Source organism: Oxyura jamaicensis, chromosome Z (assembly GCF_011077185.1).
Source record: "Oxyura jamaicensis isolate SHBP4307 breed ruddy duck chromosome Z, BPBGC_Ojam_1.0, whole genome shotgun sequence".
Classification (NCBI taxonomy): Eukaryota; Metazoa; Chordata; class Aves; order Anseriformes; family Anatidae; genus Oxyura; species Oxyura jamaicensis.
Window position 1 is genome coordinate 8,686,998 of NC_048926.1, and position 27,133 is coordinate 8,714,130.

Here is a 27,133-nt window from a genome sequence, read left to right on the forward strand (position 1 = left end):
CCCGGGGGGACGCCCGGGGGCACACCCCGGCCACCCTTCCCTTCCCCCCCCCTCCCCCCCCCCCCCCCCCGCCCCCCGCCCGCCGAAGGATACCCTCCCGGCTCCAGTACACGTCCCCGCCCGGCCCGGCGGCCACCTCCGCCATCTTGAAACAACCGCCACTCCCAGCCTGCCCCCCGCCGCCCCCCCGGCGCTCGCCGCCCATTGGCGCGGCCGGCGGGCGGAAGAGAGGGGCATTCTGGGAGGGGTAGTCCCGCCGGCGCCAGCTGCCGGCGTGGCCGCGCAGCCTCCGAACTACCACTCCCGTGAGGCCACGCGAGGCGTGGCGCCCGCTACGGGCGTCTGGGGGAACTACACCTCCCAGAACACCTCGGGAACAGCGGCGGCTACGGCGGGGGAGGAAGGTCAAAAGTGGTGAGAAAGCGGAACAGAAGCAGACACACGCCCCCAGCCACCTCTCCAGCATGGAGGAGCGGCCCCCCGGCAGCCTGAAGCCCCACCTGGACAAGCTCACCCTGGGGGTGACGCGGATTTTGGGTGAGTGCCGGGCGAGGGCCGCCGGGACGGCCCCGGGGTGGGGCAGGCAGAGGGGACGCCGCACAAAATGTCCGCCCCCAGGGGGTGCCCGGCAGGGGCAGGGGGTTCCCGGGGGGCTGGGCGCTGCCCCGCGCCCCTCTCGGGGCAGGGGGCTCGGGGTGATGCCCCCGTCCCCAGCCGTGGCCCTCAGGGGCTGCAGCGACCCGTCCCGACCCCTCAGGGACACCAGGTGCTGTGGGGAGCCGCAGCGCCAACAGCGTTTTCCGGAGTGCCTTTGTGTGAATGTTACAGCCTGGAGAAGGGGGAAACCGCCTGGTCGTCTTCTGTGCTCAGCCTCAGCCGGCACACGGAGGCATCGCTAACGGCACCGGCTCTGGGCCTTAGGGGGATGAGATTGAAGGATCAGGGCAAAAGTCCTCAGTGAGGACAGGATTTCTTCCCCAGGCTCTGTTCAGTGTCCTTTTCCTGGCTTTTTATTGGACTTCTTGGGAGTTTCCTCTAGTGTTTTTCTTTTGTTTGTTTTCCAGTTGTAAAACTACACTCCAAGACCATTACAAAGGTAGAACCGCTGTTGATCAAACATCGCAAACTATGCATCTTTTAATAGGCCTTTTCAAAAAATTCCTAGCCTTTCCCACATTTGTGCTCTTGCGCGTTGTACAAGATAGAGCATCCTGGCTTGCCTAAGAAACAGCGTGGCCAGCAGGTCCAGGGAAGTGATTGTCCCCCTGTACTCGGCTCTGGTGAGGCCGCACCTCGAGTACTGCGTTCAGTTTTGGGCCCCTCGCTACAAGAAGGACATCGAGGTGCTTGAGCGAGTCCAGAGAAGGGCTACGAAGCTGGTGAGGGGTCTGGAGAACAAGGCTTACGAGGAGCGGCTGAGGGAGCTGGGATTGTTCAGCCTGGAGAAAAGGAGGCTCAGGGGCGACCATATCGCTCTCTACAGATACCTTAAAGGAGGCTGTAGCGAGGTGGGGGTTGGTCTGTTCTCCCACGTGCCTGGTGACAGGACGAGGGGGAATGGGCTAAAGTTGTGCCAGGGGAGGTTTAGGTTGGCTATTAGGAAGAACTTCTTTACTGAACAGGTTGTTAGTCACTGGAATGGGCTGCCCAGGGAAGTGGTTGAGTCACCATCCCTGGAGGTCTTTAAAAGAGGTTTAGATGTAGAGCTTAGGGATATGGTTTAGTGGAGGACTTGTTAGTGTTAGGTCAGAGGTTGGACTTGATGATCTTGGGGGTCTCTTCCAACCTAGATGATTCTGTGATAGCAGTGCACACCCCAGCCCATTGCTGGGTTGTTTTATTCTGGTCCTTTCTCTGTTTTTCCACTCCTCCCAGGAATTTCACACGTTTTTGCCCAGTTAAGTCATCCAAAGCACGCAAAGTATGCCACCATGTTAATTAGAGTTGCTGAACTACAAATTTTGAGGAACATTACCAATCTGTTCAGTTTTTCTCTAACAAAGGGTATCTGATTCAGAAGGATGCCTTACTCAGTAGTTTGCAGCCCTAGAAACTCCTATTTTAAAATATCTTCTTCTGGTAAGTCTCATGAAGCCAGTGGATACTTTTCTGCCAAGTATGACATAAAAGCAGCAAGAGGTTTTTAACTCTTGAGTTTGTAAAACACTTTTTCACAGCACAGAAATGATCGTGTAATGAAACTCAGCCCTGTCAAACAACAAAATTTTGCACGTCCAGTAATGGGAGCTTGAGGGCCAATTTTCTAATACCTTTATCAACAAATGTTCATGGCACCATTTCTGAGAACAAATTTTTATTTAGATAAACTCTGTATAGGAGTTTTTGTTTGTTTGTTAGTATATGTGGAATTGCCTGCAAAATAGGAGATTTCTCAGAAGTGTTATGAAGATACGGGAGGGAGGAAAAAGAGGGGCATCCGTTTCCATTCCCAGTATGGTTCAGTTTGCTGGAATTTAATGACTAATAGCAAATTCCAGAAAGTTCGCTTGCTCACAAGTAAGTTTGAATGGCAGGTGTTAGCTGTTCAGGACTGTCCAGAGCAGGTCTATGCTTCGCTATTAGCAGCCTTTATTAGGTAAGAATTTACCTCATCAGTTTCACAAAGGTGTTGAGAGTTTATCCAACTTGCAGGAAGTACTTATGCTACCATAAGGACTGGTTCCTGCTTCAGCTCTGTGCTCAGACCTTTGCGTCAGGTCTTTCAGGTTTAACAGTGGAAAGCATTGTGGAAGCTTCCAGATGAAATCTCCTGAAAACAGGACGGAGTTTACTGTGACCTTAATTCCGAATAGTTTTAAGTGGGAAGATTCTCCTGAACTAGTCAAGCTTTATCCTGTGTCTTTTCTCTAACTTAGTTGGCTTCCTGATTTCTTCCATCTGGAAGAAAAAGCAACCCAGGGCAGAGTTATCCTTCTCTTCCTCCTTAATATTTAATAGAGCTCCTGTCCGTACTTACACACATCTGTTAAATGTGGTCTTCAGCTCACCCACTGGATATTTTTAATATAGCATTCAGACTTTTAAGATGGAGTTTCTCTTTCTTTTGATCTTGGATTTGGTTCAGACCTCTTTAGAAGTTGCAGCTCGCTTATTCTTAGGCATCTTCCTATGACTGATAGGATATTAAATCTTCCATCATCCCAGCCGAGCCTTTGTGCATGATGAATTAAACATCTCTGCTGTTTTCTTTGATCACAGAAATAACAATTACTCTGTTATTATAATCTCTTAACTTATTATAAGACTTGCATAGCTTAGAAGGAGAAGGCTGGTTAGATCATTGATTCCACACGGTTCTTTAGGAACAGAATACATATGGAAAGCTTTTGAGCAAGAGACAGATCCCCCTGCCTTGCACCCAACTATTTGATGTGAATTGGCAAAGCATCAGAGAGCCTTCTGTGTGTTGTGCCCTGCGCTGGCCTGAAGGGTTACTAGGTGACCGACCTACTATTATTATTACTGTTGTTATTTGCACTTGGAGTTTGGTTTTCTGGTGCTATGCTTTGTCTTTTAAATTATCTGACAATGTAAGAATCAATACTTCCCACTGAAGCAACATTCAGGCTTTCTGGAACTGAGCGCTGCTCTTTCACCAGCAGAACAGACAAGGGCAACACCACTGCTGGAATGAAAAGCCCAGAACTGGAGATAAAAACCAAACCAAAGCTCTCTGGTGCCTGCCTTTCCCGTCTAGTGCACTGTGTATGTTTTATCAGAAAGCAATTACAATATGTGTGACTGCTTCGGGAGCCAATACTTTCACAGCAGAGCAGGTCTTGAAAGCCCTGCATAGTGATCATTTCTACTGTACAGCCTTGTGTGCTGGGCTTGCAATTCCCACAACAAGAAGTAAGTAGTCTTTCTGGACCTGATCCAAAGTGAATGAAGTCAGTTGGAACTATTTCAGTTGGCTGTAGATGAAGTAAAACATTATAAAATAATAAGTGCAAGGGAGACTGTCACACACCTGCCAAGATAGCACCATGTAGATTAGCATCTTGCATTTATGTAGCATTCTTTCCCATAAAACATTGAGATGATTTTTATAACGATGAGCTCAGTGCTTGTAACAGATTTGCATGTGTCCAGCTGGGGTTCCAAAGAACCGATGTTTGCTGATGCGGGTTCCTTCAGCAGGATCAGATTCTGCGTGTGCTCAAACCCACTGAACCCAGCACTGAGATGTGCCTGCCTTTGAAGAACGTGGTTGTTAACAATTCACGGCAACGCTGCACAACATTTTGTGTTAAGCTGAGAACATCCTGCCCGACTGAAAGCACAGGGCACACTTACAGACAGGGATTCATCTCTGCTGAGTTTGCCCAGGAACCCATGGCTGATTTTTTTTGTTGTTGTTTTCCATGAAGTCTCTGCAAACGATCAGACCTTGAATACAAAATGTAGGTCTGCATCTATCTGTCTATATATAGATACACACACAGAGGCACTCTTGTTTTTATAAACCCATCAAAGGATGGCATCTTGTGCAGCACCAGGCATCCTCCTGCCAAGACACATTGGGTACAATTACAGACAAAAGAAAGTGACTGCTTAGTCACCAGCACAATGTTTGCAGTCATTAATGCCTTTTCCCCAGCTGTCAGTCAAGTTAGCTTGCAAAATTGTCTGGCTAGCAGTGCCCGGTGTCACCCGTGCCAGCTGCAAACAGGCTCCTCTTTTCCTTTTAGAGACTTCTCCAGGAGTTGCTGAAGTGACATTTGTGGAAAAGGAGCCAGCCGACCGCCATGCAATTATTTCATGGGAACAGGTGAGTACTTTCGTGGTAATACTGCAGAGAGGTTGGTCTGAATGTGCCGCCTGTGGAGAGCACCAAACGCAATGGCTTGTTTGTGAGACCACCTATTACCAAGTTTGATGCAGAGCGAAACCCTTATTTTTTCGTAGATCAGGTATTACTCAGTTTTTAGGCTATCTCATGCACCTGTGCTGTTAGAGAAATTTCATCAGTGTGGATGTGTTCAGTGACACCTCTAAGAAGGAGGCAGCTGCAGTGGTGACGCAGTGGAGAACAGACATTGTTCTGACCCAGGTCTGAAACTATTTTCCAAGATCCTTGCCGGCAAAATTAAGCTCTTTTAACTTACAGCCTTTAAAGGTAAAGGCATCAAGATGGAAAATACCAATGAGCCACAGAGTTCGTTCCAGTTATCCCTTTCTCTTTTTAGTCTCAGCTAGTCACTTGCATTTGTCATAGCCCCCATTTCTTCTTTGACAAACAGACACAATCTTTTTGCCAAAGCATGTTCCACTGCCCATTCTAGAACACCACAAAGGGCACGTGCAACCTCAACTCCGTGTTCACTGACCTCGCTGCATCAGGCTGTGTGCTCCTGAATACTGTTGTGTGACTTTGGTAGACAGAGGTGACAGTTTTAGTCCTCTTTTTGAACATATATACATTCATCAGTCCCATACCATGGGAGAATAGCTACTTTTTAGGTATTTCTCACTTGTTGGGAAGGAATTGTAGCTGACTGGCCTTTGGGAAGGAGAATGGCAGAGAACAGAGTTGAGTGAATTGTCCTCCCTCCAACCCTGACTATGCCCACATGCACATTATCCCAAACGCTGTACTTGTTTCCATTCCCCTTTGCTATCTTGCCATTTACAGTTGTTTTCCAAAATATAGTGAAAAATCTTTCACTAGTTCTGGTAGCATCCAATCCCAGTTAGCGATACTTAGGAATAATCCAGGTCAGAATATATGCGATGGAAACCTGCGTTAGTTACTGGAACTTGTACAGTAGCCCTAACTGTGGTCAGGCAAAAATGTCCGATTTTCCAGGTTCATGTGAACTGGTTCCTGATTTCCCGTAGTTGTTAGGTGTTGGATTTACAGGGCTGGAAAGTCTGAGGCACCCTGGCTGTGAGCTCAGGTCTGGGAGCAGCAGAGTGACGCTCACTCCTTTTCCTCTGTATTGGAGAAGAGAGGACTGCTCTTCCATAACAGGTTGTTCCCATTTTCAGGTGCTTCTTATCCTCAAAGTTATATCAGGTTTGTTTTAAATTGTAACTGTTCTTGTAAAACCAAGCTTTGAAATACTTCAGCCAACATACGTTGTTTCAAAGTTGTCAAAGTTTCAGCATTTTTCCCCTAATGAAGGAGATAGGTTAATTATGGAAGTAAGTGGTGAAAAGTAAGTTGATGCAGTTGGACTGGACCGCAAACAGTTAAGAAGTTCACTATGTTTTTTCTTTTTGTTTCCAGTTGTATTGATGAGATTTGAAATCTTCTTTCTTTAATTAAAAGATAAATACTTTTTCCTTTATTTCCTGAGCACATTTATTTCCTTTATTTCCTGAGGGATGAAGTCTGATATCTACCACAGTCCAGGCAATCGCAACGTGTCCTGCAGTGTTGATTGAGTGCAAGGCATTCAGCACCTCACAAGGCCCTTCAGGGCTGAACTGGTACCTCTTTTTTCTACAAGCTCACCCTACTTGCTTCTCTTGGTATGCATATTCACGTCACTTTCATCAGTGTTCTCTCGTAGCCACTAGGTGGCAACGCTTATGCACATAATCATTTTCTCCATGGCTGAGCTTTTAACACGGTCTTGACATAGACAGTATTTTTAACTCCCCTCTACATATTTGGTTAGGATACTATTTGAAGGCCTTTTTATGCAATGTAGGGAAAAATTGGATAAATTATTCCCGAAATTATACTCCCTTTTTTTTTTTTTTTTTTCCCAAAAGAATCCCCTCTTTTTTTTTGAGACTCACCAAATAAAAGCTCTGCTCTTAAGATATGTATATTTAAACAGTTTTTCTAGAAGCATTTTTTTTTTCCAATCCCATTCCAGTTTTGCAAAGGAAATGTATTTCTGCCAAGAGAAAATCCCTGGTATTCTGAAACTCTTATAAGAAAAATCAGCCTTTTTAGTTATGAATTATTAAAATTGTATTTTAATAATGCTGGCAGTTTTTCTGCTTGTCTTGATCAGCTGTGATTAAATGGGGCTATGCCTAGTTTGTGCAAGTACTTAACTGGATGCAATGGTGGAAGTTTTAAAATCTTAGAACAGCTTATTGAGGACGAGTCAGCTGCAATGTGCTCTATGAGGGACAGTGAACATTTTAACAGGTTACAGTGCAGTAATACAGCAAGAGAACAGATTTTTCCAAGGCCTTCTTTTAGACTCAAGCAAGCAGAAAGAGCTGGTGACCTGAAATCAATCCAGAATATTTTATTGGAAATCAGCACACTCACAAAAATATTTAAGATACGTGTTTGTCAGGTATTTATGTGGGTAACATCACTTTCTGAAAACTTAAAGCGTTTCAAAATATTTGAATGAAAGCAGGTATTTTTTTTCATGATTCCTGGTATTTCAGACCTGTAAAGATGTTATCTTTTCCCAAAGAAAGTGAGACAAGCGGTAGAAGGGAGAGTAGAGACAGAGTTTTCAGGTCACTGGAACGCCAGCGCCAATACCTGTATATCCTGCTATGAATCATTTCCCACTCCTACAACTTGGTTGGCAACTGCCCTGCTACCCTCTATGTGCAGTTTAGTTTGTAAGAGCAGTCGTGGTACTAAAATATTGACAGGAGGCACTCCAGTACCTGCAGTGACAGTGTCTGATCTAGATTTCCTTTTTGCCTCAACCGGAGGAGAAATAAGTCACTCCGATCATTGGTTTGCTTTTCAAAAATATAAAATTGCATCTGTTGGGGAAGCTGGGAGTCCCAGGGCTCAGCACCTCAGCAAGTCACGCAAAATGAAGGAGGTCGTTTTGCCAGTTCCTCTAATTGGCTTCTTAAGTGTCCAAGCTGCCCTCAGCTGGCTCTGGAGCATTGATATGCTACAACTCCACATGAGTAATCTTTTGTTTCTTCTTATTCTCTTTGTCTACAAAGGTTTATTTTTCTGTAATAAAATTGAAAAAAGCCCTCCAGCAGTCCGGGGCTTTTCTGTTGTGGGCTGTCTTACGCTGCCAGACAACTCAGAAGCTCTCTGCATGTAAATCCCACTGGGAACTGAGGTGGCTGTTCCTGGCTATCCTAGAAGCCATCTTCATTGCGTCTACCATATCTCCTTTTGACTCAGAAATCTGTGTGCAGGTGCACAGATCCACAGGGCCCCTTCTTCCCATCCTTTTGCAATGCCCTCCCTCAGCGTTAGCTGAGCCTGCAGTCCTGGACACCCAGGAGCACAGGACCTGCCCTCCTTCCACCTGCCCTGTGGCACGGCGGGTGGGAGAGCTGCAGGCGTGGAGCCAGCAGAACCAGTGCAGAACGAAAGCTACAGTTCTTCAAGCTGCTTGATGGGGAACAGGCTGGAGTACTTTTGGTAGGCAGTTAGTGTTACTGATATAGTATTTTCCTCCTGTGGAGCCTTACAATAATCTACTTTAAAATACCAGCTGCACAGCATCATCCTCAAGAGAACTGCCAAACACTGTTCTCTGCAGCAGGGAACCGGCCCACACCAGCCCTGTGCCTTTCCATAAGAGGAAGGGACGGGAAATTCTGGGAGCCCCACCGGGATCAGAGTTAAAAAAGATGAACAGGAAAGTCTCAGTAGGTTACAAAAATTAACCTGTCAGATACACACAGGGAGAAAGAAAGGTGGCTGCTGGTGTGCTCTGCTACTTGGAAGCCCTGAGAAGTGGCATAAATCCCTTCTTCCTCTCCTCAGAAGCTGGATAGCAATCATTTGGATTTTCAGAGAAGTTTCTCTAGAGCTATATGCTTTGATTGCTCTCCATTTCTTTAAGATATTTGCTTGGGAGGCATTATTTCAATAGTGATTTGTGGGAATTGCTGTAAGTCAGTGTTTTAGCTCTGGATCCAGCGTTGATCGATTCTTGGCAGCAAAGCCTCCCTGTTTCTAATATTCTCTATCCTCAAGGGACTGTGCTTTCTTGGGAGACTATTTGGGGATATTATGGTCAATAAACAAAAGAAATAGACCTCACACACCATATTGGGCACTTGGGATATTCTGTTTTATGAGCTGATGAGTGCAACCAGATGACTGGGATGAAAACGGCTGTTTGCCAGGGCTGTGGTTAAGCAAATTCTGGCACGTTTTTAGGAATATTGTATTTTATGGGGCTGGAGATCACAACCCTGGAAACTACCAGTTGAGCAGGGGGAACATAGCAGCTAGAGATTAAGCCATTCTTGTTATACAATAATGGCTTGTTACTCTGTCTGTGCTATCAAAAAAACACTGTTTTGAAGTCATAGAGTCATGTGGCTAAGCATAATATGACATATTAGTCAGTCCTTTCTGTCAGATGGGAGAGAAAGGTATTAATAAAGCTTTCTAGATCTGTTTTACCAGATCTGCTGTGGTACAGAATTTCCCACCAGCATTTTGAAAGTCAAACAGGGGGACATGTTTAGGAGAATCCAAAGCTGGGAGGGTGGCCAGCTGGAGAAACATGCACGTGTAGCTGGTTCCTTCCAGAAAAAGGAGGACTTGGGGTAGAAGGCCTTTCTAGACATGATTTTTGTGCATGGACCTGTCATCCCAATGGATCCGGTTCTCCCACTTACAGAGGGACACCCACGAAAACCAAGAGAGCTGTTGCCATATATACCCCATATATATTTTGGCTGCTGGGGTAGATTAGTAAAAATTGGGGGGGTGGGTGGGGGTTTAAAAGTGCTATGTAAACATTTCTGCTCTTCTGAGTCTTTGTAGCAGGACTGTCATATTTTCTTCATAGTTTTAAACCTAGTCACTGTGCTTATAGCTACAGCTTGAAATCAGAAGTGGTGAAAGTACAGCATGAAACTATAAATATTTAGTGCTGAGGAGAACCCACAGAAGAAGGTGTGTTTGTTAAAGGCATTTGAAGAACTTCAGATATGTCCATGTGGTTTAGTAATCTTCTGAAACTTACCACCAGGCCCTTGGCCATCAGCAGGCTCTTATCAGATGATCTTAAGTTTCTGTAGTATCAGATTCTCTGCTTCAGTAGCTGTCACCTCTGGAGATTTTGGCAAGATGGGTTAGAAAAACACTGTGTTAGTGACAGGCTGCTGATGGGCTGAGTAAAGCAAAGTGCCCTCTTGGAAGCTGCAAAGCCATTAGTATCTAGGACTTGTCAGTTGTCGGCTGTAGGCATAAATGGATATGCCCAGAAAGTGCATTATTTAGCATGCAGGAGTGAAGCTCGGGGGTGAGTTACACATATCTGCATTGTGTATATGCCACAGCGTAGGGGACAGGGACTGTAACAACTCAAAGAATAGGCTGCCTAGATCCATAGGTGGGGAAGGGATGTGGACAGAAGGCCAGAACCTTTCCTTCCTCATATCAGTCACTGAAGACCAGAAGCCAGCACAGCAGCTGAATGCGCAGCTAGGAGGTGGCTCCTGCTGGATAGAGGCATTGAGGAACAGTCTGGGCAGGTGTCAGGATATGCACAGGCTGCAGACATGGGGAAGAATCTGATCACCGTTCTGAGGATGTTACAAATCCAGTCCCGGCAGAGGGATCGTGTTGGAAAGTTGTTGGTGTGACACCTCTCTTTTCTCCAGAGCAATTCTGTAGCTGCTCTGAAACTCATCCAGGCCTCTGAGGCCAAGTTATGAATACCTACCTGAATAACATCTGGATCTGTGGCATGATAAACGTAGATGGGGGACAGTACTGCTGACCTTTAAATGCTCTTAAAGTTTGTATTTTTGTATTTTCTTGTTCCGAGTGTCAAACCCACTGCACAAAGAGCAGGCCGTATCCAACAGGGTATCTCTAAAACAGTCTTAATGAAAGAAGTAGACCTCTTTTTTTTTGAAAAAGGATGGAAATCCCCTCACAGAAGCACTTGAGTCATCAGATATGCCATGTTGCAAATCTCACGTTCATTTTCTCTGTAAATGGTGGCTGCCTGACTCCTGTGATTATATGCAGGTCTCAGATCTATGTTTTAAGGAAGTTGTCTGTCCTTCTGGTTTAATGCTAGAGTTTGACCCCCAAAGAGCTAATTTATGTCTTTGTTTCTGAGAAGGTTTAAAAGCACTGAATAGAGAGAATGACTACAAGTTGCAACTTGGAGATTCAGACTGCAGTTGGGAAAACGTTTCCTTAAGGAGAATGGTGCAGCTCTGGGACAAGTCAACACAGAAATTTTGGAACTAGCATCACTGGCGACTTTAAAGATTCGGCTAGACACACAGAGTTCATCTTTCCAAACTTCTTAGTAATTAAACTCTTGAGTTTTCAGGTCCTATTCTCATGGAATCTTGAGCTGATGCTTTAAATGTGAACTCACCTCAATCTTTTACAGATCCTTTTTTTTCACTAAAACAACTGCAAACAAAGCAACCAGTAAGTTCTTTCACCATACACGTTGCCTGTCTTCTTAAAACTGACATGTTTCTGTAGCGTTTCATTTTGTGTTCTCGCCACATCAGTGGGAGTGAAGGGTCACTGGTCTGCACTCTCTCCTGTCACCAGGAGCAGTACCTGCAGTTGACTATAGTTCTGTAGGCTTCTTGTTCTGAGGATTAAGCCTTTATCCTCCCTCCTTCATATTTGTTGCTTGAGTGTCTAAGTTAAGAAAGGCTTCTTCCACAATGAAGATACCCATAGGAGAAGGATCTTGTGTCTTAGAAACACTCTTAACAGCTCAATACAAGTGCCTCTTTCTCTGTTGGCTCAGAAGGAGGCACGCTTAGGAGTCCCCAGCTCAGTGCCAAAGTTTGGTGGGATGAAACCAGGCCAGCACATTTGTGAGACTGGCTCTGTGTGTTTTCGCACGCATACTGTTAAGTGAAATGTGAAACCAGCTTGAGTATGGGCAACTATTGAGTCTGTGCGTCTCTCACCTACTTGGAACTGAAAGCTCTCAGAAGAAAATAATCTTTGTTCTACTACTATACATGGTTTAGTGAAGCAGGTAGGTTTAGTCTGATTTAGAACAAAACTCTACTCTTGCAAGCCATAAAGATATATGGAAAAGCTGGTTGTCCTTATATCTGTGATCCTGGAGAAGCGGTTAGTGTTGCAGGATGATGGGTTGTCTCATTCGGGGAACAATCTGTAATCACCCTGTGATGACGGACTGCTCTTTGTGAAATTTACTCTCATCATCTTTGCTAATACAGTAGCACAGACTCAAGAAATGTACGGTTTTCTCTCAAGTTTTTAGGCTGATATATTTGACCTGATTTGAGTCACCTTGGAGTTGAGCTAAACATATGGTGGCAAATATTTCTGTACTAATATTCAGTTGTTCTTTGGGTTTGAAGCATGTTCCATATTTCCCCATAACACTTGGGGCCTCTTGTGATTTGCAGAAAAACTCCTGCATATTGCCAGAGGATTTAAAGAACTTCTATCTCATGACCGATGGCTTCCAGATGACCTGGAGTGTGAAGACTGATGGTGAGTCCATGTGTTCCTCTCTCCTGATACCCTCATTTCTTTGCAGACAGTCTTTTCTGTGCAGAATCTCTTTAGTTTCAAACTTTCTTTTTGCATTCAACACACGTCAGCGTCGTGCTTTAGTCTGAGTAAGAATCATGCACACACACCAAGTCATTTTGAATGAAAAATTAGCACCATTCCTTAACTTGAAACAAAAAAAAAAAGAAGTACTCTGTCTGCTAGACAGCTTGAAAACTGATCTCTGATTCAATAAATGAGTGCAGATCTGCACTGTATTGTGGGCTATTTTAGAAACGTCTTAGTGAAGGAAAAAAAAAAAGTATGAGTGCACATCAGAAGTCCCTTTCTTTGCAACAGGGCAAAACCTATTGTTTGCATGTGCTGGACTTCTACAGGAGAGACGTACACCAAACACTGTCTAGAAATTAAACAAGGCTGAATGACATAAAAAATCTGTAATACAGAATCTATCAACACCCAGATTTAGGTATGTTATTTAAATCTACTACCTCCGTGGTTCATGGAGAGAGAAGCATTTCTAGCACATTATCCCATCATAAGGCAGTAAGAGGAGTCACCATCAGAACATGCTGCTTTCTCATTAACAGTGTGTGTTTATATGTAATCCAGAGGGGCCTGATATGTGCACTCGTTTTAAAATGGCAAACTGAATAAAAGGCCAGAATTGGGACCTTGTGTTGACAGAATATTCCATCTCTTTTTCCATTTCTGCAGTATGAGGAAGGGACTGTCCTTCTCTACCACATAAACATGTGAATTACACATTGGAGTATGAGCCATAATGAGTGTTGTAGAAAATCCTTCACATCATTAGTATCTTCAGTGTCTCTCCACTCAGTGTGGTGGCTTTAATCTGAGAGAAATGAATCTACTGAAATCATCCGACTGTTCCCATTTATAAGCCAGAAAGAGAGAGGCTGTAAAGATCATGACAGTTATGAAAGATGATCAGTCTTCTTAGTTAGTTGCATCTTTACCCTACCCAGCTGAGATGGAACATATGATTAATTTTTTTTAAGTTGTTTTCCTGCTTCTCACATAGTTCTCATTTCTCAGTTAACAGAAGCCAGACCAGTCAGGCACCTGAGCAGAGGTCACACCGTTTACATTAGTCAGCCACAAAGACAAGACCTTGCTGTGATAACAAGAAATAATGCATCAGGGAATTGCCTTATACCATACATACCAAGATTATCACCAGCCTCCAGAATTGCAAGGCCTGAGCCTGATTCTGCTTCCCACCAGCTAAAGTCCATTCACTGGAATTATCTCTGGAGTTTGTGGCAGAAGGGAAAGCTGGACCGAGCTTCATTATCTGTTCTTGTTTGGCAAGTGTCAGGCACACTGAGTCTTCTCTTGGCTCTCGTTACCTTAAAGCCAGGTTGTCAGATTAGGCTGTAGACACTGCTGGCATCAAGAGATAGTCTCAGATACAGGAGCCTTCTTCACAAAGTGGGATTTCATTTCAGACATCAGGGCTGTAGCATCTGTACTGAAGTTCCATCATGTTTCAAGTGGGATTTAGTGTGTTGTGACCTCTGAATTATGTGGCACAAAAAGCACACAAGTGCACGGAGACCAAGCAGCTCGCATAACTGTCTTGTTTGAGCAAGCCTGATCTGTGCCTTCTGAGGCCTTTCTTGCTGGCACGTGGCTGAATGGGTGCTTGTGGCCTGATGTCCAGTGACAGTATTGGTCCTCAGAAGGAGACACATGTGGCAAGTCCTCAAACATTCACTCAGGAGCACCAACATGTTGCCACAATTGAAAACCTGTGTTGGGGTGAGTTTCAAGAGAATGCACCCTCAGCAGATGGAGTGTATAAAAGGGCAAGCTACCCAGTGCATTGTAAATGGGTGGGGTGGTTCCTTGCAGAAAGGACAGCAGCAGGGAAAAGAGTGTTGTGGGGGTGGCTGTAGCTACCCAGGATGTTTAAGAGCCAATTTCACAGGACTGAGCTAACTGCTGCAACACGGGCCTAGTCACTAGTGTGGTTCTCATGTGCACAGCTCTGACGTGTCACATGAGTACCACTTCCTTTCCTATTCCAGATTATAGCAGATAAAATAAATAAAGGCCTTTGAGTTGAAATTTCCTTGGCCCTGCAGTAGCGCAAGAGCTGATGACCTCGTGTTGTCTGAAAAAAAAAAAACAATTTTCATTCTTACGGAGCCTGGCTTGGTTAAGTGTGCAGGCCTCTTAGGCATATGCATCTCTTCTGTTCACTCTGTTTTAGAAGAGATTGAGTAGATTTTTGGAGAAAAAGCAATACCTCCTATGCTTTCCTGACATGGAATGTAATTAATGATCAGTCTTATTACAGATACCCCAATGCCCCTGGGCTCCATGGTGATTAACAGTATCTCAAAGCTTTGTCGGCTTGGGGGTTCCTCCATGTACGCCCTGCCTAATGCACCGTGTCTCGCTGACCTGGAAGATGACACGGATGAGGAAGGTAAGGTCCTGTTATCAGGTTGGAATGCATGCTCTGCCTCATCCCTTTTGCCGTGTTAGGATACTTTTACCGTATAGCATGTGGATGTGGCTCCAGAAAAGGTCACTGCAGGTAGATGTTTTTTGTCTCTCCTGGATCATAGCTACTATACATCTTATTAGTCCCCTGCAGCCTTAAGATGTGGACATGTTTGCTGTAAATCTGACAGGTATTGTTAACTCTTCCAGTTGCTAGTATTATTTTTGTACTCTTTTAACAGTCCATCTGTCCTCCTGTTCTGTCTTTTCCCTTTTTACATTTGTAACTGAAACCTCCTCCAATGATTCAACTTGTAAAATCTTTGTGTGCTTGGGGTGTTATATGAATAAAAGATAACAGTTTTGTCTTGGTAGTGAAAAGGCAGCTGGATATGCTCTTTGGAATTGGAAAAACCAACTCCGGTAAATACATTGATGTACGAGGTTACACTGGAAAATGTGCATTTCCAGACTGCCTGGACATGCTGGCCATCCTGTGGTTTGGAGAGGGGAAAGAAAATAAAAAAGATAAGAAAACCCAGACCTCTTACCGTCTAACAAGACTGGAAGAAGTAAGAAGACAAGAACAAAGCCAGGTGTCATATTGACTCCTTAAAAAAATTGCTATTTGATTTCACAGACTTGTCTCGGAATCTCTATAGCTTTTGTAGCTCCTAAATGTGTCTGAAATTTTCATAGAATCACCGAATCATCTAGGTTGGAAGAGACCTTCAAGATCACCGAGTCCAACCTCTGACCTAACACTAACAAGTCCTCCACTAAACCATATCCCTAAGCTCTACATCTAAACGTCTTTTAAAGACCTCCAGGGATGGTGCCTCAACCACTTCCCTGGGCAGCCCATTCCAGTGACTAACAACCTGTTCAGTAAAGAAGTTCTTCCTAATAGCCAACCTAAACCTCCCCTGGCACAACTTTAGCCCATTCCCCCTCGTCCTGTCACCAGGCACATGGGAGAACAGACCAACCCCCACCTCGCTACAGCCTCCTTTCAGGTACCTGTAGAGAGCGATAAGGTCATCCCTGAGCCTCCTCTTCTCCAGGCTAAACAGTCCCAGCTCCCTCAGCCGCTCCCCGTAAGACTTGTCTTCCAGACCCTTCACCAGCTTCATAGCCCTTCTCTGGACTCGCTCAAGCACCTCCGTGTCCTTCTTGTAGCGAGGGGCCCAAACTGAACGCAGTACTCGAGGTGCAGCCTCACCAGAGCCGAGTACAGGGGAACAATCACTTCCCTGGACCTGCTGGCCACGCTGTTTCTATACAAGCCAGGATGCTGTTGGCCTTCTTGGCCGCCTGAGCCCACTGCTGGCTCATATTCAGCCAACCATCAACCAATACTCCCAGGTCCTTCTCTGCCAGGCAGCTCTCCAACCACACATCTCCCAGCCTGGAGCTCTGTTTGGGGTTGTTGTGCCCCAGGTGCAGGACCTGGCACTTGGCCTTGTTGAACTTCATACCGTTGGCCTCGGCCCATCGGTCCAGCCTATCCAGATCCTCCTGCAGAGCCTTCCTACCCTCGAGCAGATCGACACATGCACCTAACTTGGTGTCGTCTGCAAACTTGCTGAGGGTGCACTCGATCCCCTCGTCCAGATCATCGATGAAGATGTTCAAGAGGACTGGCCCCAGTACCGAGCCCTGGGGGACTCCACTAGTGACCGGCCTCCAACTGGATTTGACTCCATTCACCACAACTCTCTGGGCCCGGCTACCCAGCCAGTTTCTGACCCAACGAAGTGTGTGCCAGCCCAAGTCAAGAGCAGCCAGTTTCTTGAGGAGAATACTGTGGGAAACATTGTCAAAAGCCTTACTATTTTCTTTTCTACATTCCAGTTTGTTGACAGTCCTGGTCTTCTATACATTGTAGTGAAATGGGCCAGATTCTGCTTCCATTTAGACACTTAGACCTCCACTGATGCTCTTGTAAGTTGCATTGAGAAAAGTTTAAATCCCTGTAAGACTTCTCATTCTGATTTTCACAGAGAACTCCTCAGAAGGGTACAACTCTTGTGTCTCCCTTCTTCTTCAGCATTAAAATACAAAATGATATTCCTCAATAATTTACAGCTCCACGGTCCCAAAATGGTCCTGTAGAAAGGCTCTGTGATGGTTTTGTGCCACAAGTTTAATGAGAGTCAGAATGTGTGGCTGTTGAGGAGGCCGATGTGACACTGGAATGTATGTAGAAATGTATACATCTCCAATTTCATCAACGTCTTCTGTCAACAGAAAAAGAACAGTTCTCTCTGATCTTTTCAGAAAATAAGAATGTAAGGAAAAAATAAAGGAGAGTGGATAGAACACAATAGAGGACTTCAGCAGAAAAGAGGATTCAGGATCCACATGGGGAAAACTTCTAAGTGATATCAATGCATTTGGGTTGACTGCCTGGAGATTGTGACATTGTGCACTAGAAGAAAAGATAAGGTGCCTGTCAGGAGTGACATCCACAAAGCTGATCCTGTGATCTTGCCTTATGCCTTAAGGAAGGACTACAGGGCAACTTGATGTTTGTTTTTTTCAGCCATCTGTTTTTGATTCTGTGATTTGTTTTCCTACTGAAGACTTGAAATCTCATCTCTCTTTCTCTCTATCTGGACTTTAATCCTTTCCAAGAAGTATAAATACAATGGTTTGGTTTAGTTCTTCCTCAGCTGATTTATTAATAACTACAAAATAGATCGACTCTTTGCAGCTGAGTCACAGTCAGTTTTCCAAACATGTTTCAATTTTTTTTTATTTTTTTTTATTTTTTTTTTTCTGTTTTCAGGTGATGAAGACAAACCTGAGAAGCCACACTTCGATTCTCGTAGCCTTATCTTTGAATTAGACCCATGCAACGGGAATGGGAAAGTTTGCCTTGTTTATAAGCACGCTAAACCAGGTAAGACTGAAAAGAGCAAAATTTGCCATCTCTTTTTGCAGATTGTACCTGGGAGCCCCTTGTGTAGAATCATCTTACATTTCTGATCTCCTTTGCAGTTTATAGATGAACATTTACTGAGACTTCTTGTCTCTGCTGAACTCGGTGGCTACATCATAACAGTGGCTTAGCTGGAGCTTACATCTTCCCTCCTTTTAATGTTTGAGTCTGAGTTATAACTTAGTATTTCTGTATGCATAGCATACTTGCATACTGACCCAGGAAAGCACTCATGTATGACCTGCAAATGATTATGTTGAAATAATGCAGAGAGCTAGACTTCAGCCACTACCGTATTTATGGTTACTTGCATGTCTTAGAAGAATTTGTTTACATTTTGATGAGAAGGGTGTCTGCTCAGAAGCAAAGGATGAATGACAAAAAGGTCCTCGTCTCATTCAGACAGACTTAGACTGTTTCAGCCACCATGTAAGTGGATGCAGAGCCTCCAGGTGCTAACTAGGTCAAAATTTGGTGGCAGGATTTGAAAAGCAGAGTGAAAGATGTAAGCTGAGCTGTTCCTTCTGAAAGGCACACAGACAGTTGTTTTCAATCAAGGATCAGTGAAACATACAGGTCACTTGTCAAGTAGCTGTCATCTGTCAAAGTACACAGGTCACTAGGTGTGTGTGCACGTACGTGCATGTACACAGTGTGGGGGTGTGCAGTTGGGGGATACCTGTTCTTAAGAAAAAGGCCTGTGGTTGTTATCTTGTGTTTTAATTGGGTGTGACTTGAACTCTCAGGGCAGAAACTTCTTACCTGTCATCTTCCTTCCAGTGGTAGTGATTTCAGCACACGCTGAAAACCTGAGTAATCTGAGCAAGGAGAGGCAGCACTGTTTTTAAGTGTTAATGTCAGTATAGGAGGCAGTGTGTTTAACTGACAATTTTCAGCACCTCAATTTCCCAAGAAAAGTCTCTTCTTTTTATGCTAGTAATCTGATGGTGGTTTCTTCAAAGGGTGTTGCCACCAGAGAAGGATTTTATCACCACAGCAAGATTTTGTAAAATGTGTTTTTGTTGGCAGTACATGCTCTCCTATGGCTTCCGGACTCTGGACTCTATACTCAGTAATCCAGATGACTGACAATTCAGTTCTTGTTTTTATTTTGCAGGGTAGATAAATGTTGGCTATAATAATGCTTGGAACTTACACTGCAAAGTTGCTGTTGTACAAGTGTGTTGAATGCAGAGTGTCAGTCCCAAGTTGGAAAGAAATAGAATTGCGTCAATTTTACAGCGGGGAGAGTGACTGTAATGGCTATTGCGTGATTCTGGGAGCAGAACCAAGACCTTTTCAGCTCCCATGCTCTTAACCATTAAACCACATTCTCTCTGAATAATCATCTATGCTAGTCAGGGACGCTGTGTTTTAGAAGGTGCAGCCTTTCCTCTAAGTATGTTTTGTCTCCCACTTAATGCTGGGTCAGGGGTTGATCTCCTATCACTGCAAAGCAACAACTTTGGTTGGTTGGTTCTAGTTGTCTCCCCAGACACAGAGATATGGTTCCTGGACAGAGCTCTGTATTGGCATTTCCTCACCAAAACCTTCACAGCCTACTACCGCCTGCTCATCACTCACCTGGGTCTCCCGCAGTGGCAGTATGCCTTCACCAGCTATGGGGTGAGCCCCCAGGCCAAGGTAAGGATTTACCATAACCCAGCTTCCGCATTGTGTGAGGTCAGGGAATAGAGCAGGCACTGCTGCAGGGCACAGCACATAGGCCTGGGCAATGTCTGTGCACGTTGGCAAGGCCTGGCACTTCTTGGTGAGCATCTTCCTCTTAACCCAGACAAGGCTGCTGTATTGCCAGCATGACATTCCTTGGTCTCTGCCTCAGCCCTGTGCGTGCATAGAAACAATTCACTAAAAGCACTGGCGACTTCCCGTCTTTCAATGGCTGCAGAATTTGGCCCTGTGTTCCTGGTGTCATCCCTGTCACACTGTTCTCTACTTTATTAGTCAGGGCTGGGTGCGTGGTACATTAGCATGTGTCTGTGCTCTGCCTTTTTGTAGTTTTCTTGCCAGAACATACTATTATGTGCACAAATCTTGGTGAAATTATTTATATATACCCTAATCATTTGCAGCCTCTGTTAGTTCAAATCCTCCTAGTATGTTAACCATTATCATTTGTGAAGGTCTTTAAGGATAGTATATTAGAGCCTTTTTCCATTAAGCAGTACATGAACAGATTGCATTTTGGTATTGATTTTCTGCTTATCTTATTAAATATTTTACTGAGGATGGTGTCAGTGGGACTTGTATTACTATAACCCCTACAGCTTCATTTCCCGACTTCATCAATGAGAAAAGGATAGGAAAAACGCCGAGAGATGGGAACTTCAGGGCATAATGGTGTGGGGGCATATGGGAACAAAAAAGAACAACATTGTAGTCACTTCTAGACACAAAATCAGGCTGAAGAGGAACAAATACAAAATCCTTTCTGTAAAGAGTTTAAATCGGCAACACTGTATGTGCAGAGAGGGTGGAAAGCTATTATTTGGGAAGTGCAACTGTTTTTTTTCCATTTTATAAGCACTTTTGCATTCCAGATTTTTTAATCTTGTCTGCTTCTCTGAACCTAAATAAAAGTGGTTTAGTTTCATCCCCTCCCTTTTACTTTTCCTCCTGTGGTTTAAGTCAGGAGTTGCTCCTGATAGGAGTTACACTGCAGGAAAGGTAGTTTTAGGTTTGTGTCTGGTTAGGTTTGTGTCTGGTTCTCCTCTTCACTGTCTGGAATGTGGGGCAGCTCCAGGACTGTAGCTGTGTCTTGCGTATCCTTATCACAGGGCACTCTGCCTTGTCCTGTAAACTGCTAACTGTTATGTGGTGTATGATTAAAATCAGGGCTCTGGGGTGAGGAGGAACGTGCAGAAAATGTCTAATTGCAGTTTGATTTTTAACCTCCTCCTTCCTCACCATCCTGTCTTTCAGCAATGGTTTAACATGTATAAACCTATAACCATCAACACAGCTCTCCTCTCTGAAGAAGCTGATTCCTTTGTGAACAAGCTGGACCCCAACAAGGTATTTAAAAGCAAGAACAAAACTCCAGTGATGAAAAAGAAACCACCTTCCCAGCCAGCAGGGGCCCAAAAGAGCCACACTAGCATGACCTCCTCCAAGACTTCCTCGCTAGCTGGGAATTCTTCAAAGAAGCGAGACCCCCAGATCTGACCCCAGACAGCGTTTGCAGTAAGCTTTGATATGTTCTGATGCAGAGTCTCAGCGATTCAGACCAAGCTCCTTGTGCATGAAGAGATGTGCCCATGGAAAACGCACTGCAGTGTTTGCATGAAATATAACCACCATGTACTTTGACATGGGAGGGATGTAGTTCCAGGCAACTCTGAGAAAAGCCTTGAGACACTGATTTAATTCCCTCCTGCTACTTGGAGTATGCACTTTCCAGAGGACGTGATTAAGCCCTTGATGTCGGTGCTCTGTGGGGAAGCTGTTATTCCTGTGCGACTACAGCAGTGAAATGAAAGTAAATGTAAGTCACTGTTACTTTAATGGACCACTCATGCTGAATTACAGCATAAGGACATTTCTGCCATCTCCTTTGAAAGAAACCTGTCCTGACCTTGCATGCTATGGGAGCAGGCTGGAACCCACAGAACAAATAATTATCTTCCACTTCAGACAGACTCAGACTGCATTCCCCTGTGCTCCTTCCAACTTCTGCTCTGAGATTCACAGTGCAGAGGGACCTGGGGCTTCCGTATCTCTGTGTTGGCCTAGAACTTGCTCTTACAACCCAGACCACTCCTTGGCCTTTGTGCCATATCTTTTCGAATAATGACATTTGTGTGATGTCCTTTGCAAAGCTGAGCATTCAGCCTTTGTCACTTGTTAATTGGGCAGAATCTGACCAGGGGCCACTGAGATCCTGCAGCCCTACCAGCCCCTGATGCTGTTTTCTGTACTGGAAGTTTTCAGGGTAGAACTGCACTTTAACCCATTCACTGCTGATTTTCAGTTGCATCTGTTTCCATTACACTTAAATGCCATTCTGTCCTCTTAGATACGCTGAAAATGCATGGTAGCAACCAACCCCTTTTGTGCCTAAGCAGGGAAATAAAAGTCACCATCTCCAAATCAGCTTTGATTATTTAAAGAGCAGCATCTTTTATTTATGAAACAGTCATACAATTACATACGACCAACCTACCTCACAGGGATGTTGTGAGGCTTTTGCAAGTGTTTGCATGGCCTTCAGAAAGATGAAGCCTGTAAGCGCTTAATAGTATTTTAATAAAGATTTAAATATTTTCCTCCAGAGTGATTAAGTATTTGAAGATGCCTTTGGCAGCACATGTGCTAGGATGTACAGTAACAACAGAGTGCAGGCTGGTTTGTTTTTGTTTTAATGCAGTGCAGAATCTTACATTGAGAACAGACAGGCTATAGTGTCTTTTAAGCTGATCCCACCTTGAGCTATTATGAAGTTCCCAGTTTATCAGATGGATGAGTCCCTTCATCTATGTGAACTAGTTGTTCTATTTCCATTGTATGTTCAATGTTCAAAATTTCTGGAGCCATCCAGCCCCACACTAACATGGTTTGCTGGCTTCCAGTACTTACCCAGAGACCACTGTTATTGCTCAAAGAGCCCTCCAGGGCTTGCCTGGCAGCTGTCCTCTGCCACCCCCCTGCACAAGAGAAAATCCTCTAATAATACTCTTCACGCCTCTTAGGCTGATGTGTCTTGTGCCAAGCGAAAATCTGCTGGAGCTGCTCTACTAATAAAAGGTCAACTCTAACGAAGAAACAGAGATGGTCAGTACCTACCATCCACCCTCATGTGACAGTAATACTTTAACAGTCCTTTTAATAGCGTAATGTGAATGATTGTTAAAGCCAGTGCCAATTTTTGTAATGCTGTGCAACAGTGATATTCTGTCATTCCTACAGTAGTGTCCTGTGTTGTGTCTTTGTGGTACCCAGCCCTGGAACCACAGTCATACACCTGAAATATGTAATGTACTTGCTTAAGCACACCCCAGAAAAGTTAGCCTTACCACCCAGCCTGGGGACAGGCAGCTTCTGATAATGTTTTACTTATACTCCAGTGATGCTTCAAACTTGCAAGCCTATTTCCTCATTCAGATGGAGGTGGCAGAATTCATGCAAGGAGCACAGCAGTATCTTCCCATGTTTTTCTTGCTTTTAGAGTGGAGAAAAGGGTTTATGGGTTTTTTGTTTGTTTGTTTTTCCAGTGTTTGGAGATGCTGCCACAGAAGTTGTCTGAGTCCTTTCGTAAGTTGGTAGTTGAAGTCTCACGCATCAGTAACACACATGGTTCCATCACACCAGCAGAGCACAAAACATATCCTAGCCTGTTCCAGCAGGTCGTACCAGGATTCAGGAGACCCTGTAATTTACTAATTTGCTAGTACTTCCTTAATATTTAGACCAAAAAGAAAACAAATTATTAAAAAATAAAACCCACCAGGTTTCTTTTTCAGACTGTCCTTTCTCGTCTCTGTTCTAACAAACTGGATAATAGTTATGGTGGCAGATTTAGCAAACAGAAACAAATCTAAGCTCCTGATTCATCAGTATAATATCTCTTATGTCCTACAAAAAGAATAGTCCAGATCAAAATTTCTTCAATTAAGTTGTTTCTGCCACTGTGTAGGACTTATTTTTATTCCAACCCTGTTGGATTTTGTATTTTGATTGCTGTGAGCTTACAGGTAACTGAAGTCTCGCAGCTCTACTTTTTCTCCAGAATGTGATTTTTTTTTCTTTTTTTGGTACATTTTTGCTCAGCGAGATTGAATAATTTCTTCAGGTCATAGACAGCTCTAGCCTACTCAGGTCTGCCCAGTGATCTTAGAGACCCTGTTTGTCTGGTTAAACAGAATAGATTTATTGTAAGCTACTCTCATTTCTCCACCTGCAGGGTGAGAAAAGTGTGTGCTCCAGCAGTGCCATTGCACATGTCCTTACCCACTTGGTTACACTTTGGCTGTCAGTACTTATGTCCACCTCAACTCTGCTGTCAGGCACTTTCCAGGGAGCACGTGGCCATCACAGTGTAGAAGTCTCTATAGCTGGCTGTCCTTTCTCATTTCCGCTTTCCGGGACAGATTGATTGTGAAAATCAATGAATAGTTTGTAGACTAAACTACCAGCAAGGCTTCCCAGTGTTGGAGCTGTGACTGGGATCCACCACCAGTAATTTCCAGCCCTAAAACAAAACACAGGAGAGGCATCTGGTGAGCCAGACTGGAACTGCTTTTTGGTCAGCCAAACCACTCTGGCTCTCCAGAGACTGCAATAACCAGCTCAATCTCTAGCTAACTAAGACTTCCTTAGTTCCTGGTGGCTAAAATGAGGTATTCAAATGTCAAGCTGAATCCTGCACTGGAGAATTGATGTACCCCAAATTATGTGTACCCGGTGCATGGGGCTTCTCTATGCACAACCCTTGCTCTCTGAAAAGGAGAACCCACTTGATAGTGTCACTTGGTCCAAAGAAAATTCCTTAACAAGACCCAAACCCCTTGGAAACCAGGCTTGCACTCCAATTGTGCACAGGCTCCATGACTATTTTCTCCCGGGCTTAACTACTCTCCTTATGAGGTGGGCAATGTAAAAGCAAAACAGGTCACTCACGTGAAGACCTCCACTCCCCAGCCAGCAATTGCTGTGAAGATCCTTGGGGGCAGGTCCCGGGAGGGGTTTATGGCGTAGCCTGTGTTCATTCCCATCCCCAGACCGATGCCCAGGACCAGGATACCGGTGAGCAGGGCCTGTGTGCCTTTCAGGGCTCCGTTGTTTTTCTCATCGTGGATGACCAGAATGCCCAAGAGCAACATCATCGTCGCCATAAACTGCAGGAGCAGGAAAGGGAACACAGGTCAGGAGAGAGAACAGCAAAGGCAGGAGGATCCCACTCAGAAAGATTTTCCAGACTGAAAGAGCAGGTGGGATTCATGGCCTGATCAAGTCAGGAAGGACCCCAGTGTTATTCCTGCATCATAGGTGATGCTGAAGAAAAGACTAACTCATTTCCCAGCAAAAATGCCTCCACTTCAACAAGAAAAATGCTCTAGAACTGATACAAACTTCTCAGAACTGTCATCTCCCTCCACCTTTGAATTTAGAGGCAAAGGTAATTTTAAGTACCTTTTGTCCAATAGACACAGAGCCATAACAATCTGCTTACAGGACATATCTGATCCTCCCTAGCAGGACAGAGGTATTGTAGAGCTTGCTGCATATGCCCTTTTTGGACTCAAGGTAGAGGCCAGATTCTCGTCTGGGAAATACAATCTCCCATCTGTGACAATACAAAAATAGATGTGCAGTGCCCAAGACATCAATAGTTCTTGCTTGTATAGACACGATGACTCCTGTCTCTTTCTGCTTCAGAAGATGCATCTGGAGAGCCTTGGACTGCAGAGATGCCGGCAAGAGCAGAAACCATGTGCCTCTTGGCAACACCCTGCCATTGTCATTTTCTTTCTTGTGCAGCAAGGACACTGCATGCTCCACAGGATGCTGAGTAACCAGGAGCCAGTCTGGTGGCTCTCCAGCCCTCACCATCCTCCTCATAGTGTTCAGGCACAGCTTCACCAGCTCAGAAGCAAAAGCACAAGCTTCCTCAGATTTGAACTGAAAGTGAGTCTTCCTCCTGTAGCACTGGGACGCGCTCAGGGATGCTCCACATTCCCTGAGGCATTGCCATCTCATTTCTGGGCATCTGGATGTTGTGTTATATGCCGGGAATCAGCTGTATGCATTCTAAACTTGCCTGTTCAAACCCTCAGAGGTTCAATCCAGACAGGCTGTATTCACATGACAGCAGCCCTGGACCATCTGTGCGGGTAAGGAGCAGCCAGCAGAGCTGCCTGAGAGTGTGGAGCAGGCGTAGCATTCAAAAAGGTTAAGAACAGTTTGGGGAACTGAGCAGAGCACAAAGGAGGTGGTTTCTGCCATAGCTCAGCTTCAGATTTTCCCATTGCTTGGACAGTGTACAAGGAAAGGTGCTTGCAGGAGCAGATCTGGCCCCAGAGCAGCAGGCCCTGCAGAGGGGGTTGCAAGGCAGCTGAGCCCTTTGCTCTCCCGTGTCACCTCACTGCTCCACCACCTTGGAGACTACTTGACAAGCTTCTGCCAGGACAGTGGGCTCCTCAGAGCAGAGGTTGTGATTGTGTCAGCACACACAAATCTGTGAGTCCTTTGTACCAGCCCCGTACCAGAGCCTGCTGCCACCCACCTTCTCCTAGCACACCTCAGCTGTCCCCACTGACCTCTGCAAAGAAGCCTTCCAGCAAGGACGTACAGGTATGAGGGTAAGTGGCGAAGATTGATGCTGTGGCAGTTGGTCCTGTCACCGTGAAGTTCCCCTTGGTGTAGTCGTACAGCATATCTGGGAGAAATGGGAATTAAGGGAGTTAGCACAGTGTGCAGCGCGGAGTTCATCACACGTGGCACGTTCACAAGTCCACCCGCTGCAGCCAGCAGAGACACAAAGGGGAAGAGAGGCAGTGACAGATATGATGGAGTCGACACACCCCTTGCAGGGCATGATCTCACTGGTATCTGTCACCCTCAGACTTTGGTCTGGATGCACTGGGAGGCCTCTGTCCCTCTGACCCTCGGGGACAGACATGCTGGTGGTGGGTCTTCTAACAACTCGTAAACACAAGTGACTCTTGTCTTATTTGCCACAGACCAGCAGAGTCCCACAGAGCTCCGGCTGTGCCTAATACTTGGTGGTCCATCCAACTCAAGCCCTTGCAGGCCCTTGGAAACAAAAGGCAGACAAAATGCCCTTTTATTGGACCTTGTATTTTGCAAATTTTTTTTACAAAATTACTGGTCTTGAGACAGGTTTTAGCAGTGGGAATGCCCTGTGCAAAAGGAGCTGTGTTCTCCAGGAAATAAACCTCCTTCCCAGGGATATCTGTGCCCTGACTGGCCTTGAACTATAAAAGTCTGTCCCACAAGCCAAGAGCTCAATATCGTCACCACGATATACTGCTGAGGAATGCAAAAGGAAATATTTTTGATGACCTGTAAGTTGAGACTGAAAAGGTGCCCACAGCAACCCCAGTGATAAAGACACAACTATACCATAGTAGGTGCCAAAGACGGTGGCTGCTGCCAGAAAGGATCCCAGGAACTGGCCGAGCAGATAAGCTGGAAGCTTTTTCCAGGGGAGGTTTCCTAAAATGCAGTGTGTGATGGTGATGGCAGCATTCAGATGAGCTCCTGCAAAAATCACCACAAAAGAGACTGGCATTGGCCCTGATGCACCAGGTCTGGAGCAT

The 27,133-nt window shown here is 45.0% G+C and overlaps 3 protein-coding genes across 7 annotated transcripts in view; 1 reads left to right on the plus strand and 2 right to left on the minus strand.

Annotated features, from left to right (window-relative positions):
- Window positions 1-198, minus strand: part of KIAA1328 (KIAA1328 ortholog) — a 173,348-nt gene extending 173,150 nt beyond the window's left edge. For both annotated transcript variants that reach the window (XM_035310300.1, XM_035310301.1), the window contains exon 1: window positions 94-198. In XM_035310300.1, coding sequence (XP_035166191.1) covers window positions 94-145 — 52 coding nt within the window. In that variant the 5' untranslated portion in view covers window positions 146-198. The remainder of the gene's footprint in view (window positions 1-93) is intronic.
- A 242-nt stretch (window positions 199-440) lies between these two features.
- TPGS2 (tubulin polyglutamylase complex subunit 2) lies at window positions 441-22,271 on the plus strand. The gene is made up of 7 exons (XM_035310310.1): window positions 441-537; window positions 4,713-4,792; window positions 12,307-12,394; window positions 14,742-14,873; window positions 17,682-17,795; window positions 19,318-19,478; window positions 20,778-22,271. The coding sequence occupies exons 1-7, from the start codon at window positions 465-467 to the stop codon at window positions 21,018-21,020; spliced, it is 891 nt and encodes a 296-aa protein (XP_035166201.1). The 5' UTR covers window positions 441-464; the 3' UTR covers window positions 21,021-22,271.
- Window positions 22,272-23,866: 1,595 nt separating this feature from the next.
- AQP7 (aquaporin 7) overlaps window positions 23,867-27,133 on the minus strand; it is a 55,009-nt gene continuing 51,742 nt past the window's right edge. For all 4 annotated transcript variants that reach the window (XM_035310309.1, XM_035310308.1, XM_035310306.1 and 1 more), the window contains exons 4-7: window positions 26,937-27,074; window positions 26,111-26,229; window positions 24,471-24,688; window positions 23,867-24,042 (exon numbers count right to left, since the gene is read on the minus strand). In XM_035310309.1, coding sequence (XP_035166200.1) covers window positions 23,883-24,042; window positions 24,471-24,688; window positions 26,111-26,229; window positions 26,937-27,074 — 635 coding nt within the window. In that variant the 3' untranslated portion in view covers window positions 23,867-23,882. The remainder of the gene's footprint in view (window positions 24,043-24,470; window positions 24,689-26,110; window positions 26,230-26,936; window positions 27,075-27,133) is intronic.

Bases quoted from the DNA above. Each gene is read 5' to 3' on its own strand.
- TPGS2 (XM_035310310.1), top strand. From the start codon at position 465: ATGGAGGAGCGGCCCCCCGGCAGCCTGAAGCCCCACCTGGACAAGCTC. The intron at 14,874-17,681 runs GTAAGGTCCTGT...TTCTGTTTTCAG, and splicing joins AGATGACACGGATGAGGAAG to GTGATGAAGACAAACCTGAG. The intron at 19,479-20,777 runs GTAAGGATTTAC...CCTGTCTTTCAG, and splicing joins GGGTGAGCCCCCAGGCCAAG to CAATGGTTTAACATGTATAA.